Source organism: Melospiza melodia, chromosome 9 (genome assembly GCF_035770615.1).
Source record: "Melospiza melodia melodia isolate bMelMel2 chromosome 9, bMelMel2.pri, whole genome shotgun sequence".
NCBI classification, from domain to species: Eukaryota; Metazoa; Chordata; class Aves; order Passeriformes; family Passerellidae; genus Melospiza; species Melospiza melodia.
In genome coordinates, this window is record NC_086202.1 from 2,225,061 (window position 1) to 2,242,154 (window position 17,094).

Consider the following 17,094-nt stretch of genomic DNA (forward strand, 5'->3'; position numbering starts at 1 on the left):
GCTGCATGAAAGTACATCACCCAATCAAAAATATTTTATCAACTCCTCTGGGATAATTTAAAAATGTAACAGCTTTTACATGCAATGGCAAATCAGAATCAGATTTAAGTTTGGAAAAGATCAAATCCAACCACCAACCAGTTCACCACTAACCCACATCCTCCACACCACATCCACACATTTTTGAAAACTTCCAAGGATGGGGCTCCACCACTGCCCCAGGCATTTTCCCAATGCTTAAAAACCCTTTCCACGAAGAAATTTTAATTTCCAAACCTCCTGTGGCACAATTTGAGGCCATTTCCTCCCATCCTGCCAATGTTAGAACAATGCCCAGGAAGGACATGCAGGGAAGTTCTTTCCAACGACTGTGGAAAACAAAAACCCCAGAGTTACCTGCCCTGAAGAGGCATCTCCCAGATGGGAGGTGTGGGGTGGAGCGGGGGAGACACAAAAGGGTCAAACAGAACTCAGGCTGCAAGAAATCCTGTTTGATTTGCCATTAACACGGAACCCTGAGCAGTTACTCCTGCTTTACACAAACCTCACCCCTTGTTACAACAGAGGGGACTTCTGGGTTATTTTCAGCAAGATGTCCAATGCAAAACTTGTCAAAATGAATTAAGAAATTGCTGTTAATTAGAGTGAACTTTCAATTCATGATTGGTGACACAGCTGGAAGCTTAGATCCTATTTTTATCTTGGTATGACACCACAGTTTACCACAGGATTATTTTACTAAATTTAAATATTTACTTAATTTTACTATATTTATTTAATCAGATCTTACTTATCCAGACAGTTTGGGAAGACCTGGATTCCAACTGCTTCCATGAGTTTCTGCACCCTTTATATGCACAATGTTCAGTCCCAAAATAAATCAGAATTTTACTCCCAAACAGCTGCAGATAAGCACTGAAAAGTTACTTATCTAGATAATGGATTTCAACTCTTTTAGAATGCTTAATTCAAATGAACACACCACACAGGAATGAAATTAAAAGATTTAAAGGAAATAATGCAGGTGGAGAATAAAAAGGAAGCTTTTTCTTGCATCAGAATGTATTAGATCTTGCAATTTGCATATACAAATAATTCAGCCACATTCACCGGCATTAAAAACACAGCAAGATCAAATTAGAAATGTAAGAAAAGAAAATAATAAGAGCTGAAACCGTATAATACATACATATATTATAAAGATTTAACAAATTAAATACATTTTGGTTACACAGAAAAGTTCCAGTAACTTCACATGAAAAATGGGACGGGGGAAACGCAAACATTTCAAAAGACTGAACACGGGCCGGTCAGGCTCATTTTAAAAGTTTAAAAAAATACATAAAAATAGCCTAAAAAACACTGCTAATTACAGTATGCATTCTTCATTAAGGCCCAAGTCAGCCAAGCACTTTGAAGGGATTGCTTTGGGGCCAGGAACCCATGGCATCCATGGATGGTGGCACGAGGGCGTTGGGAAGCGAACGCTCCAGCGCTGAGCTGAGCTGGGACCTTCTGAACACATCAACAGTCCAAGTCACACAGTGACCAAAAGCACACACAGATCAGAAGGACACTTCCAATCCAACTATTTGGCCTTTTGAAGGAATTCCACGCAACAGACGGAGAGTCACAGGAAAATTCCAATCCACCCAGACCCTCCCCAGAGCTCCGGCCAGCGAGCACACGCGGTGACTGCCAAGGGAGCTCCTCAAATTCCACAAAAACCTTCATGGAGCTACAGCTGGGAGCTCTGAATTCTGTTTTAGGCATTTCTCAATCTGGTTATCAACTAAAATCCGAGTACCCACCGGGGATTTGGTGTTCCAGCTGAACTCCATCCTGCTCCTGGTTGGAAGGAGCCTTTAGGGAACCCCGTGGGAGTTGTGCTGCAGCTCCTGGGGGCTGTGGGACCCCCACACCCTCACACCCCATCACTGCTGCACTGAGATCGACCTCGTGGCCAACTCAGGGAGGTTCTACCTCAGGGACCCCAAAATCTGCCCAACACACCAATTATTGTTGTTCAAAGGCTAAAGGGTCAGAGGGATCCCGACAGCAGGATCGTAACATGGGAATTCCTTTCTCCTCCAACCTTCTGGATCTCCCTGCACTGAGACTGACTTCAGGAGACAACCCCAGTTTTCACCAAAGGGACCCACAAATCTGCCCAACAGACAAATTATTATTAGTAGTATTATTATTATTATTAAAATGCCCCCTAAATCGTTGGAAAGATCCTGACATCAGGATCATACAATGGGAATTCCTTTGCATTATTTTCCAATTTTTTGGAGTATCCCTGCACTGAGATTGACCTCATGAAACAACCTCACTTTTTACCTCAGGGACCCACAAATCTGCCCAACAGACAAAGTATTATTATTATTATTCAAATGCTGGCTAAGTAGTTGGAAAGATCCTGACATCAGGATCAGAAAATGGGAATTCCTTTGCATTATTTTCCAACCTTTTGGAGTCTCCCTGCACTGAGATTGACTTCATGCACAACTCACCCCAAGTTTTTACCTCAGGGACCCCAAATTTTGACAAATTATTATTCAAATGTGGGCTAAATGGTTGGAAAGATCCTGACATGAGGATCAGAAAATGGGAATTCCTTTGCATTATTCTCCAGCCTCGGGGAGCCTTTGCTATAAATCAAACTGAACCTCAGTGTACAATTTCCAGGCTGAATTTCTTCTGGCTCTTCCCATTTGGATGGAATTTCAGGACCATGCCCTTCCTCAGCTCCACTTTCAGCACCCAGCCTTGAGTGTTTCTTCTCACAGAGACTCACTAGTGAGGTTTGGTTTTTAACCAATCTCGTTTCTGAAGTGCATAATTTACTGTACAAATAAATCCAGGAGTGCAGCCGTGGGAAGACAGGAACAGCCAATGGCTCTGTGGGGATCAGGGGCTCAGGAATTCCCATCCCAAACCTTTTCCAGCCAGGCTGGAACGGAAGGAGACCCAGGGACACCTTCCCATCCCTTGCATTGCTCCAGGGGGCGAGGAGATTCTGCTGGGATGGGATAAAACAGGGCAAGAGCAGCAGGGAAAGCTCAGGTGGAGCTGCTTGTTTGAAATGAGGTTTGATGCTGCATGGCCAAAGCCCTGCTGGACGAGACAGAACTGCTGCATATTTGTTATTTAATTCATTACAGAACTGCTGCATATTTGTTATTTAATTCATTACAGATTCACCCCTTTGTGCTCATTAAGTCAGAGATGCTTTTGGAAGAGAGAGAGAGATAAATGTGGTCATTATTCAATATTTGGGTGCCCTGTGATTTAGGGGATTTTCCAGCCCCTGGCCAGGGCTGTAATAATTTATATTTTCTGTCACCAATTCTATTCTCAGTAGTACTTTCCATAAAAATAAATCTCTGTACACAACTCTAAACCTCTTTAAGAAAGTCCTTTTTTGATAACATTTCTGGGAGGGTAAGAACCTGGAGGAACTTCTGCTACAGTACTCAATGTTTCTGGCATTAAACTGTTCATAAAATGTTTTTTTCCAATTTTTACCTCTTAATTATCCTGCTAAGTCATATCAAGGAATAAGAGTTCATCTCTTATTTTAAAGAAGTGGGAAATTATGCAGGTGTTTATAGAGAAGAGATGCTTTTACCTTAATTTCTGGCCTTTCTCTTCAAGTAGACAAGTTCAGGTGCTGCAAAATATACTTTTCAAATAAGCAAAATATTCTAAAAATCACATTATTGCCTTTCTAACTCCACTTAAACAATATCTGGAAAAAAAAATATACAGGGCTTTGAAAATTCTGTTAATTCAAAAATTCAAATCTGTATTTCTACTGCCTTTTTCCTATGGACAGTAAGAAAAAAATCCAACAAAACCTGGAGGCTCTTTAAAACAGCCTGGAAAAATAAACATCTATTTCCATGGTGAACATATCTTCCTGGTGAACAAAATATGTTTATGTGCACCCAAATTCACTTTTTTTTAGAATGAACTGTAAATCACCTGTCAAAAAATTCAAGAATTGGGACATGATGTTTTTGATAAATATTTATGAGTGGAAAAATTCAAAGAAAAAAACCCCCAAGAATTAATTTTTTGTTATTTAGAATAAAGATTTCTATCCCATCTTACAGTGCTATACAGTATAGGAACAATATAGTTTACTTTAGAAGATATTTATATTTAAGAAACAACTTTATACAGCAAATGCAACTTTTAGAGCCAGCACAACGTTGTATTTACAGTTCAGTCAACAATCCAAGTGACATAGAATAAATTAACATAATATACAACTATTTATACAGACAAATTAAAAAATAAGGCAGAATTCTCATTTGAAATTAGCATAATCTGAAAAGATGTCGATGAAATCTTGTACCACTCTGTAGCAGAATTCATACTGTTCCTGGAAAACAAGGAAAGGAGATCAAAATGTGCTTTTGGTTACACTAAAAAACCTCAATTCTGCAAATGCCAGTGGTAAATTCAATATATCCTAACTGGGAGCAGTAACTGAGGACTGGTCTGCTCTGATTTCTGGTGATTATTTTAAATAAAACCAATGGTTTATTTTCTGTGGTTAGACACAGGCTAATCCTTGCTCTTTGCTTCAAATGTCTTCTTGAGCTTCTTGGTTCTTAAACTGAGTCAATTCTTAGGCCTGGCTTTTGATTTAAACCCAGCTGCTCACAGCAGGAACTCCTGAGCCCTGCCCAGGGATAATCAGGGAATCAGCAAATCCCAGAATGGTTTGGGCTGGAAAGGACCTCAAATCCCAGCACCCTGCCAGGGAAGGATTTCTTTAGCAAATAATATAAAACATGACAATCATGCTTATTCCAGAACCTAAGAATTAATTTCAAGTCAGTTCTTCTCATTCTGGATACCTGCCTGACAGAGCCAGTGGGGGATGTGGGAAAACCCAGATTTGGAATTATTGATAAAGCATCCCTTTCCCTCAGCAGCTGTCAAAGGAAACTCCACAAATTCTCTGGGAATTCCATCCCAGCCCCTCCTCACCCTCCCAGGGAGGAATTCCTTCCCAATGTCCCACCCATCCCTGTCTCATCCTGAGCATGGATAATCCAATTCCATTTCTTTATCTCCTTTATTCCTGTCTGTGGGATGGAGAAAACATCTCCCTGGAAAAAGGGTTTGAGGTAGTTGTTTATAAGAGGTTTCAGATGCTGAATGGAAGCTGCTGTGGAAATCAAAAAAATCAATATTTTTATGAATTTTCAAGTTCAGCAAAGTCTCAAAAACTTTTTTTATGGTTACTCAATGGGGAAAAGTATCTGGACTAAGCTTCAAAGAGTAGTTTGTAGCTGACTTGAAGGAAAACTTTAAAGATTGTAAACAAGTCAGAGACATTTCCAAAGATCTCCTCATCCCTGGGAGTGTCCAAGGCCAGGCTGGATGGGGCTTGGAGCAGCCTGAAATGGTGGACAGTGTCCCTGCCATGGCAGGGGTGGGAATGGGACGGGTTTTAAGGTCTCTTCCAGCCAAAACCATTCTGTGATTCCAATTTATGTGATTCCAGACAATTTAAGGTATGAAAGAACAACGGATAAATAGCTTGAAAGCCATTTACTTAATATATTTTATCACCTGCAATGCTCAAAATACGTTTAGTTTAACTACCTCAAGTTCCTAGAAGACAGAGAATATTTAACCAAATTGTATTTTTAGACATGCTCTAAAACCTCCTGTAAAACCCTGGTTATGCCTCGCACACCCACATCCACCGTGCATCATTTATGCCAAGCTGCAAAAACCCCCTTTTATTCTCCTTTCCCAGGAACATTTACACCCAGAGCTCCCTTCCAAAGGCCTGGCAAACCCCATACCAGTGTTTGCACCATGTGTGGCCTCTGCAGCCTCAAGCTCTTCACAGCCTGGAACACGTCCAGCAGCCCCTCAGCCTTGACCCGCTCCAGGATGTTGCTCAGGGCTATGAAGGTTCCCGTTCTCCCTGCTCCAGCACTGCAATGAAAACACAAATTTTTGGCATGAAGTGGGATAAAATGGAAAAAGAGCATTGGAATCCAAAATGCAAGGAGCTCTCAGAACTTTGGGCTTGTAAACCAAAGCTTAGGACTAAACACAGGATTTGATCTAAGACCTTGGAAAAGGCTCCCAAACTCTGATGCTGGAAGGGAGAATGTGGATTTGTAGTTTAAAGCAGAGACATCTTAAACCAAGTAAAAGAAAGTTTAGAGTTTTAGTGTTTAAGATACAGAAAAAAATAAAAGTAGTTACAGAGGTTAATAAGGAGTTTAGGATGCAGCACTGTGGGTTTGTGTGCCATAACATGATTGGCTAAGAAAGCTCACACTGTAGCACGGGTCCCTAAGATTAAATATTTAAGGACTGGGTCAAAAACACAAAAATCCTTGTTGGCAATGTTTTATTGGTCACTAAGTCCTTAAAAAGGTGTGGTAACCAAAGGTCTTGTGACCTCCTGGGCCACGCAGTGAAGATGTGAGCCTAACTCACCCTTCCTGCCTATGCAGAATATAAGACAAATAAATCAAATAATCTAAAACAATTCAGAGGTCCCGTCTCTAACTCATTCAAAACTTCCAAAATCCCCACGCCAGAGGCATGCCAGGGCACAGAGCAGCCAAGCTGGGGGCAGAGGGGCTCACCTGCAGTGCACAGTGATGGGGTGGTTCCCTGTCTGCTGCTGCTGCTTCTGCACCGCTGCAATGAGGTCGATCATGCCCTTCCCCTCGGCAGGAATCCCGATCTCCGGCCACCCGTGGAAGTGGAACTGCCTGACCAGCCTGCTCTGCTTCTCCTGGTTGCCCTGCCAGCAGGAAAACACCCTTCAGCCACTCGTCACTCCCAGGGGCAAACATAGTTCCTGCCTGGAGCATCTGCAGCAGCGATTCTGCACTGCAGAATTTCCAGCCTGGTCCGCACCATGTAAAGGACCTCAGTGATTTTATTCCCAGTGATATTCCGTGATTCTGTTTCTAAATCCCCCACCCACTGACAATTTCCCCCTCCAATTTTCCTTGGGTTTGCACAGTTGTTTCCTCTGGGAAGGACTTGGGATCCACTGGCAGTGCCCAAGGCCAGGTTGGACAGGGCTTGGAATAACCTGGGATGGTGGGAGGGGTCCCTGCCCGTGGCAAGGTGGAGTGAGATGAGTTTAAGGTCCCTTCCAACCCAAACCCAAATTCTGTGAAAAATCTTGAATCAAATTTTCTTTGATACCTATGTGGGAGATGGCAGAAAAATCTAGGGATAACAGCAACAACAAAACAGTTTAAAAACTCCAAAACCCACCCCCCATTTTGCAACCACCTGTTTCACTGACCAGAATTTTCAGGGACTTTAAACGAAATTATTTCATATAAGCTTCCTCTTAATGCAAGCTTTTGATTAACCACATTTAAATTTAGACAGAAACCCCACAATTTAAGATGCATAACCAGATTTGTAAATGCCTTCTGATGGGGGAAAAACCCCAGAAATGGCTGGAATTGTAAAGAATTACCGGATTGTATGTGACCAGGAAGTCCCTCACACTGATGGCATCCATCAGGCTGTCACTCTTGATTTCCACCGTGATCTCTCCGTGAGTCACAGAGCCCTCTGATGGCCAGTACTGGCAGCATTTCTCCTGCAGAACCCAGAGAATTGCAAATATTCCTGCATTTATTTTTCTCAGTTATCTACATTGTCATGAATCTCTGCCATAAGAAGTGACAGCCAGCATAATAAGTGTGTTCTAAACACTAAGAATGCAGTGATAAAATATTTCTTGAGTAGAAACCATCTTGATGAAAAAGGCTCAGGAAGCCCAGATAGCAAATACTGCTCTAAAACAGAGTAGAATAATAAATGGAATTCCTGAAAGCAAGGTAAAGTTGTTAAAAACTTCCCAAAACCACCAAGAAAAAGCTTTTCACAACAGCCTTGTTGAACCCAGAATTTTCAAGCTGCAGCACAGGACTCTTTAATTAATTAATGACATTAATTCTCATATTTTAATCAAATAATGAATTAATTCTTGTATTTTAATCAAGGTTCAGAATGAGCAATGGGAGCTTTTATTGGGAAAAATGGGATAAAAGTTTACACAAAAGTTTGTTCCCAAATCCCCAAACTCTGTCCTGTGTCAGGCATCCCTTGATGCAAAGTGGAAGCTTTCAAAAATCACAATATTCTGCAGTTTTTTTGTGTTTCCAGACAATTCCAGAAAAAGCAGCAACATTGCCTCACACCAATGAGTGAAGCAAGTACTCCTTTTAGGAAAAGCCCCAAAAAATTCAGATTTCTGGAATTTTTAGACAAAAAATAAATAATTTCTCCAGTATTGATGCTCGTGGTTTGCAGGTGGGAGTCAGACCAGGCCCTTTTCTGACCCACACATGGGGCAACTGAGAGCCCTTTTAAAAACTTTTATTCCATTTTCTGTCTGGTGTGAAGGGTGAGACAATACAGATGTTATAATTCACACCATCACAATCAGAAGCTATTTCATAATTAGAATACATTATAAGGGTTTCTTGGCCTATCAGCTTTTGCCACACCATGCTGTAAATGCTTTAAAGCCAATCTAAAACTACCCTTCTTGTGGAAGAGGTTTTACAGTGACCTCTGTCAGCCAGAGAGAAGCTTGATCCATGTTTATCTCTGAAAGAATTCCCTACCAAGGTTGTTGACATAAAAACCAAGAAAGAAAGAAGGATAAATAAGCAAAATCTGCAATTCCATTCCATTGAGCTCTTTGTTTGTCTTTCCTGACCAATGAGTAAAGTGTAAATTTAGGAGTTTTGTAAGAATGGATAAAAAGCATGAATGCTAGAATAAAACCAGTTTGCTAGAATAAAAATGCTAAAATAAAACCAGTTGGAAGCCTTCTGAAAATGGAGTGTGTTGCTTTGTATTGTGTCCATCTCAGCCACGACAGTGGCTCCTACTACAATGCATCTTTCATGGTTCCATTTCTCCAAAGTACCCAGTCTTATTTGCAAGGCCACCCCTTGAGACTTGTTTGTATTTCCATTTCTCCCTCAACAATGCCTGTCCAATTCCTTGGCATCTCCAAGTCAGCATTTCCCATCTCAGGGTCTGCACACTGTGTGAGCCTTGTGCCAGGCTCTGAGGCTCTCTCCAGGCTCATTTCCCATTTCCCACGTACCTGCTCCCTCTCCTGCACCTCGGTGAGCATCACGATGGTGTGGCACTTCCACTCCCACACCATCCTCCAGAAATCCTCCACCGTGTGAGGGAGGGGGCCCTGGGTGGCAATGAAATAATCCTTCTGCCGGTAGCCCTGTGGGAAGAGAGGGGTCACACAGGGACAGGGAGGGGGTCATGGGGACATCACAGCTTAAATGGGGGCTTCTCCCGCAGGGAATGACAGGAACAGCCTCAGGCTGCACCAGGGAAGGTGCAAGTTGGGAATTTCCCCACAGAAAATGTCAGTGAGTCCCCATCCTGGAAGGATTTAAAGCCATGTGGAGGTGGTGGCACTTGGGGACATGGGGCAGTGCTGGGGCATGGCTGGACTCGGTGGTCTGAGAGAGCTTTTCCAAGGTTGTAAAATCTGCCCCAAATTCACAATGCTCAGGTGAATTTCTCCAGTCATGGCTGAGGGGAAGAGATGCTGCAGGAGCACATTTCACAAGATCACCACAACAGCAGTGTCACAGACATCTTTTATGGAAAATCCTTTCCTTAGGATTTTTCCTCCTGAGAAACTGAGAGGCCTCAGGAACAAAATGTAATCAATGATTATCTGCTGCTGTGGAATGCAACAGGTGCATCTGGGATTGGTCTCATGTGGCTGTTTCTGATTAATGGCCAATCACAGTCAGCTGGCTCAGACTCTCTGTCCGAGCCACAAACCTTTGTTATCATTCTTTGCTATTCTATTCTTAGCCAGCCTTCTGATGAAATCCTTTCTTCTATTCTTTTAGTATAGTTTTAATGTAATATATATCATAAAATAATAAATCAGCCTCTGAAACATGGAGTCAGATCCTCATCTCTTCCCTCACCCTCAGACCCCTGAGAACACCATCACACAGCAGCTCCCAGCTTTCCTCCAGAATGAATTTCTGCCTCAAGTTTTGAGGTCCAGTTTAATTTCACAGCATCAATGAGGTTGGAAAAGAGCTCTGAGACCCTTGAGTCCAACCTGTGACCCAACCCCAAGGCTCTGAGGCCACATCCAGCCCCTCCTTATTCCCATGCAGGTGTGATCTGTGTGGAATCCACAGCCCTCAGTCACTAACGTGGTTTCACTGCTTAAGGACATGATTAATTCTCATATTTCAACAAAAACAAGGCACAATCCCGTGTTCAGCTTCCAACAGGAAGCTGGGAAGAAAACCTGGAATTCATCCAGCTCTGCCCAAGTAAAGCCTGGCTGCCAGACACTGTCACAGCTTTCCCTGGGCTAACACTGACTTCTCTGTTTCTCAGAAAAGCAAATATTTACACCTGTTAACCTGACCCAGATAGTGGAATCACTGGCTGTGATTGTGCAGCTGATTTGTTTGGTCAGAATTGAATAAAAGGTTTGGTTTATAAATCTAACAACAAGGTTTAAATTGCACTACCATTTAAACTGAAATTAAAAACACCAGATAAGAAATGCATTTGGAAACTCCCAGAAACAAAGCTCATGTCCTTTGCAAGCCAAGCTGATTGTGCCTCTTTAAAAAGACCTGTCAGCAGCAAAATCTTGGATTTGGAAAGGAAAGTCATGAAAATGTTGTATACTTACATCTATGAAGGAAGCATTGATGTAATCTGTGTACTCCTGCCCTCTTTTCATGGACAGGATCACTCTGTTAAAATCATCTGGAAAAAAAAGTCTGGACTTAGTTTTGAGTCCAGTAAAAAAAGTCTGGGCTTAATTTTGAGTCCAATAAAAAACTCTAGTCTTAATTTTGGGTCCAGTCTTACTTTTGCCAACTGCCCACAGAAGAACAAACCCCACCCAATCTTTTCTGTGAAATGTTCATTTTCAGGTGCAAACATGAAATGGAAGACTGTGCATGGAACCACACAGAAAAGGGGTGGTTTAAAAGATGAAATTGCTGAGTTATTTAATTCAAAATCCCTGACTGTAACAGATTTTAGGGTGATTCAGTACAACCAATTCACTGGATTTTTTACAGATGACAGTCTGTAAGGGGAGCTGTGCTCTGCCAGGGAATCCTGGCACTTTCCCTGGGGAGGAGGAGCTGGGCTCTTACAGGGGATGATCTGGATGACTCTGGCTTTCTTCATGTTGGCTGGGAGGTTGCCAGTCCTCATGTTCTCCTTCATGATGCGCACGTTGGTCAGCTTCTGCAGAGAGCACAGGGGTGAGCACAGGGCAGCAGTGGGGCCCAGCACACCCTGCAGAGCCACTGTGGGGTAAAAAATCCCTGCCACACTCACAGGGAGCTGCAGCCACTGCACTGCCCTGGCTATAGAAACTGAGAAGGAATAACTTCACAGCATCCCAGAATGGCTTGGGTTGGAAGGGACTTTAAATCCCATCCAGTGCCATGGGCAGGGACAGCTCCCACTGCGCCAGGCTGCCCTTGGACACCTCCAGGGATCCCTGTGCCAGGGCCTGCCCACCCTCACAGCCAAAAATTCCTTCCCAATATCCCACCCAATCTTCCTTCCCTCAATACTGTTGATTTTGGAACTTGTTGCTCTATCATCAAACTTATTTCTACATCATTTTCTTTACCCAGTTCCCAATTTCTGGTTAAATTAGTCCTTTAAAGCAAAGGGACAACTCCAGTTAACAGCCAGATGGCAATTAATACTTTAAAACTGTATGGAAAATAAATATTTTTACCATAAGGAAAATCATAAAAAAATCCAACTATTCCTTCAGGGAACTAAAACAATGATCACACACAGCCAGCGTGGTTTTCTTCAGCTGGGGTTTCTCCACTGATAAGAAATGAGATTTTTTGGGTTTATTTTGAGGTTTTTCTCCAGCCCTGTACATTCCCTGCTGTCAGACACCTCAGAGTTAACAATCCCACTGGGATGGAGATTAGGAGCACCTCATCCAGTTTCCTCTTCCAGCATTATCTGATCTGGCCCTGCACCACACTCAGAGAATCACTGCACTTCTCTTTCATAAACAAACAAAAGGCATTTAGGGAAAGGCCAGGGAATGACACAGCTCTGAATGAGGGAATGAGATTAAAATCTGAATTTAGGGAACAGGATGTTCAGCAAGGCCCCATTCACAAAAACCACCAAAAAAAAAAAAACCAACTCCTTCCCTTTTATGCACCTTTAAGGTTACACTTCTATCCACTGGGCTTGCATCTTAGAAATCCTATGGGAAAGATTTCCATACTTACTTTAAATTCCTCTTCCAGCCCTATTTTGACCAAGTTTGGGGCTGCATTTTGGGAAGTCTGGAGATGTTTTTCCAGGGATGACACATCCAGCTCTGTGTCACCGTAGAGGTAGTACTCGAGTAAGGCTTGGTAAATGAAGGAATATTGCATCTGGAAGGGACAGAGAGGAAGAGAAAGGGACGGAAATGAGGAATTCTGAGACTTTTTTAAAATCCCAGAATGGTTTGGCTTGGAAGGGACCTTAAATCCCACCCAGAGCCGCCCCTGCCATGGCAGGGACACCTCCCACTGTCCCAGGTGCTCCAGCCCCAATGTCCAGCCTGGCCCTGGGCACTGCCAGGGATCCAGGGGCAGCCCCAGCTGCTCTGGCAATTCCATCCCACAGGGAACAATTCTTCCCCAATATCCCATCCAACTTCAAAACCACTGCTCCTTGTCTTGTCCCTGTTTGGTGACAATCTCCTAATTATTAACATAATAACAAATTATGCTAAACCAGAGCTTTCCTGTTTTTCTCACATTTCCACTCATATTCTCTGACATTCCACTCTCATGTGCATGGGAAAACTTGGAAATGACTCCTTAAAATTAAGTGTTTCACAGTGGTCTTCTCCACCTTTATCTTTTCCCCCACCCCACATCCTTCACTGAGCTTTGTGCATTTTTGAATTAGAGAATCCTAGAGTGATTTGGGTTGGAAGGGACCTTAAAACTCATCCATCCCACCCCTGCCATGGTGAGGAACACCTCCCACTAATCCCAGGCTGCTCCAAGCCCCAATTTCCCAATTGTCCAGCACGACGGAGTGGGAACACAGCAGCATTTCCCTCCCTGCCCAGTAAAATCTGGAATTCCGGGTGACTGGAGGGCACTCACATCAGTCTGGACCATCTGTGGCCGCTGGTTGCGGATCCTGCAGACGAAGTCAAAGACATCCACCCTGTGCTCGGCGTGCATCATGTCGATGATGGCGTCGATGACGATGAAGGTGCCCGTGCGCCCCACGCCCGCGCTGGGGAGGGAAAACACCTGCTCACACACACCCTCTGCACACACTGACACTCCTATCACTGCATTTTACTGTGAGAAAGCTCAGAGGAAAGAATTAAAACAATTCTCATCTCCCCTTGCTGCAGCTGTTGTTGAGCGTGTGTGCGTGGCGGTGTTTGAGGGTCCCCAGGATGAGGGGAGAGATGAGAATCTTGACTCCATGTTCCAGAAGGCTGATTTATTGTTTTATGGTATATTTATATTAAAAGAAAATTATAAACAATAGAATTATAAAACTATAGAATTAAAACAATTCTCATCTCCCCTTGCTGCACCTGCTGTTGGGCACGTGTGTGTGGTGGTGTTTGAGGAACAAGGGAAGAGATGAGAATCTTGACTCCATGTTCCAGAAGGCTGATTTATTGTTTTATGGTATATGTTATATTAAAATAAAATTATATGCTAAAACTATAGAATTATAAACCTTTAGAATTAGAACAATTCTCATCTCCACTTGCTGCACCTGTTGTTGGGCACGTGTGTGTGGCGGTGTTTGAGGGTCCTCAGGATGAGGGGAGAGATGAGAATCTTGACTCCATGTTTCAGAAGGCTGATTTATTGCTTTATGGTATATATTATATTAAAATAAAATGATATGTTAAAACTACAGAATTATAAACCTTTAGAATTAGAACAATTCTCATCTCCACTTGCTGCACCTGCTGTTGGGCACATGTGTGTGGTGGTGTTTGAGGAACAAGGGAAGAGATGAGAATCTTGACTCCATGTTTCAGAAGGCTGGTTCATTATTTTATGGTATATATTATGTTAAAAGAAAATTTTATAATAAAACTATAGAATTATAAAACTATAGAATTAGAACAATTCTCATCTCCACTTGCTGCACCTGTTGCTGAGCATGTGTCTGTGGTGGTGTTTGAGGGTCTTCAGGACAAGATGAAAATTTTAATTGGAATTTTAAGGAATTTTTAGCTCCACATTTCCCAAGGCTGCCATCCCTAAACACTTTTTGGTTTTTATATCCTCAAAAGCCACGAGAGGGAGCACGACCGTTAGAAATGACAAAATTCCAGCGACTTTCAGCTCTTCCTTCCAGAGGAAAAGGGCATGGCATCCTGTACTAGTCATGAGCAGCTCTCCTTTAACCTCTGGGCAGTTTGCTTGGCTGCAGTGGCCACAAACACCTCCAGGAACACGATAAAAACGCCTTCCCTCCCCTCACAGGCTCAAAAATACAGAGCAATTCTCAGCAAGGCTACATCAGGCTTTCAATAAGACCAGAAAAATAAAATTATTGTATTTACAGTACAATTATTTCATTTGCACACACACTTTACCAGCAGGGAAACCAAAACCCACGAGCTCCACTATTCCAGAGGTCCAGATTCCCCTCCCTCTCCCTTCCATCCATCCCTGTTGGCTCTCTGGCACCACAGGAAATCTCCCTCATGTCCTAATGCCTTAATTCCCACTCACAAGAGACTGTTCTCCTCCTGACAGCCCTGGCAGCCACCTCTGAGCACAGACCTCCCCTCCCCAGTTCCCACACTGCTCATTCCTGGAGATTTCAGCCCAGCTCAGCTCCTCACTCCCTTTCCAGCCATCATCCCTTTTTGTACATCCCTGTTCCCAGAGCAGCTCTGGATTCCATCCCTGCTGGAGCTGGTGACTTCCCCACCCTGGGCATTCACCTCCTGAGTGTCTCCATCCCTAGCCTGCTTTGTGGCATCCCTTACTCAGCCATTCCTCAAAGTCCTTCTCCACCCACTGAAAAAATTCTATTTCTAAAAAAAACCCCTATTTCTAAAACCTTACAGAACACAAGAATCAGCAGAAAGTCCTGCCACTCCTCATTTTCCCTCCGTGACTTCCGAATGCTCTGTCAGTGTTTGATTCACTTCCCAAAGCTGACTGCAGAGCTTTTGGCCAGGCTGGCTGGGGCACATTTCCCCACAGGCTCCCTAAAAATGGATGGTTACTCACTGCTGATGGCTTCCCTTTCCTCTTCCCAACAACCCAGTGGTGTCACATCCTGAGGGGGGACGGCAGCTCAGTGTCACCTCTGTCCTCCTCCCCTTCTCACCCTGACACACAGCGGCCTCGTGTGCCCTGCTGGCCCTTGGCATTGATATCCCTGCAGGTACTGGTGAAATTATTTTGTATTTCCCTTGCTTTTGGCTCTCCTTCTGCTGGTGAAACCAAGCACAGCCTTTCCTGCTGCTGCCAAACAAAGCTCGAGCCCAGGATGAGACTCCACACACAGCAAAGGGCTTTAAAAATATTCTCAACTGAGACAACTCAAATCTACTTTTCCCATCTAAATGTTTTTTTTAATTCATGACACCTGGGGAAGAAGGTGAATCCCAGCAGGACAAACACCCTCTTTTTCCCTAACACACATTTCCAGGGAGTATTCATAGCAAGGAAAAAGAGACAAATTCAGGAATTTACAATTTTTTTTTTTTTTGCCTCAAAAACAAGACCCAGGCAGACAAAGCTGCTCTTCTTTTCTTTTCGCTCTGCTCTTGTGCTCTTTTTACTGTAACCTTGCAATAATTGCTCCTGAAAAGCCACTTCCTGCCCAGGGTGAGCTTACAGCTGCTACAGAGGTTACAATTATTCTCTTCAAACTGCTTGGGAGTTTGCTTTTAGTTTCATTAAAGATTTCACCAGTTCAGGATGTGCCTGTGTGAGTGACCAGTGAGTAGGAATTGGTTCTGGATTGGGATGAAGCACATTTTTAAAATTGCAACATTTAAGTCTCTTGAATTCAAGTCTTTCTTCCAAACTTTTCAGGCATTTCATGGCCGATTTCCATTAAAAAACTGCAATTTGACTGTGGGAGAAGTGGGGGAAGAATTCCCAGAGCAGCACTGAGTGGCAAAGGCCACAGATTTCTATCACCAGTCTGTTTTTCTGACAAAGAACAGATTTATACCCAACAATGGAGATCCCTCATAAAGAAAAGCCCCAAACAGCAGAACAACAACTTCTGTTTGAGTATTGCACTGGCAGCAAAGACAGAGCTTTGGAAATTGTTTTTACTCTCTGCTCTCAAGAACTCAGCAGATTATTACCCTTGAATAGAAATATGTGAGTAAATATAGCTATAAATATAAAGATATATATAAAATACATATAAAATAGATACAAAATCTTAAAAATATATATAAAAATATGTAAAAAAAATCTAAATATATATAAATAACTCCAGGGCAAGCCACAAGAATGGTCTGGGGAGCACATACATACCTACAGTGAACCACAATGGGTCCAGCATGGGCAGGATTCAGGGTCTTGACTTTTTTCAGGAATTTCAGCATGCCAATAGGTGTGAAAGGCACCCCAAAATCGGGCCAGCTGGTGAAGTGGAGCTGTGTGACCAGCCTTGGAGCTTTGCATCCCTCCTGGAGCTGCAGGAACACCCAGATTCTGAGTGTAACATCTCATTTTTCATGCTGGTTTTGTGGTTTTAATAGTTAATAATTATCAATATTTTTAAAAATGTTATTTATATAGACAGTATTAGTTATTTTACAGATATGTTTGAGTTGTTTGTATTGTTAGTTACAAAATCAAAAATATTAGTTGTTATTTGATAGTTATAGCTATTTTTGTAAAAGGTAAATGTATAACACGTATAATTATTTACATTTATTTATGTATTATACATATATTATTTATTATATATATAACACAGTATGTATTATTATACATAAATAATACATATATGTATTATTTTTATATAATACGT

At 42.5% G+C, this 17,094-nt stretch overlaps 1 protein-coding gene across 9 annotated transcripts in view; it reads right to left on the reverse strand.

Moving 5' to 3' along the window:
- Window positions 1–992: 992 nt before the first annotated feature.
- Window positions 993–17,094, reverse strand: part of PTPRE (protein tyrosine phosphatase receptor type E) — a 94,123-nt gene continuing 78,021 nt past the window's right edge. For all 9 annotated transcript variants that reach the window (XM_063162988.1, XM_063162992.1, XM_063162989.1 and 6 more), the window contains exons 11-20: window positions 16,593–16,753; window positions 13,206–13,341; window positions 12,330–12,479; window positions 11,211–11,304; window positions 10,736–10,812; window positions 9,143–9,277; window positions 7,493–7,618; window positions 6,636–6,796; window positions 5,835–5,970; window positions 993–4,393 (exon numbers count right to left, since the gene is read on the reverse strand). In XM_063162988.1, the coding sequence (XP_063019058.1) occupies window positions 4,319–4,393; window positions 5,835–5,970; window positions 6,636–6,796; window positions 7,493–7,618; window positions 9,143–9,277; window positions 10,736–10,812; window positions 11,211–11,304; window positions 12,330–12,479; window positions 13,206–13,341; window positions 16,593–16,753 (1,251 nt within the window). In that variant the 3' untranslated portion in view covers window positions 993–4,318. The remainder of the gene's footprint in view (window positions 4,394–5,834; window positions 5,971–6,635; window positions 6,797–7,492; window positions 7,619–9,142; window positions 9,278–10,735; window positions 10,813–11,210; window positions 11,305–12,329; window positions 12,480–13,205; window positions 13,342–16,592; window positions 16,754–17,094) is intronic.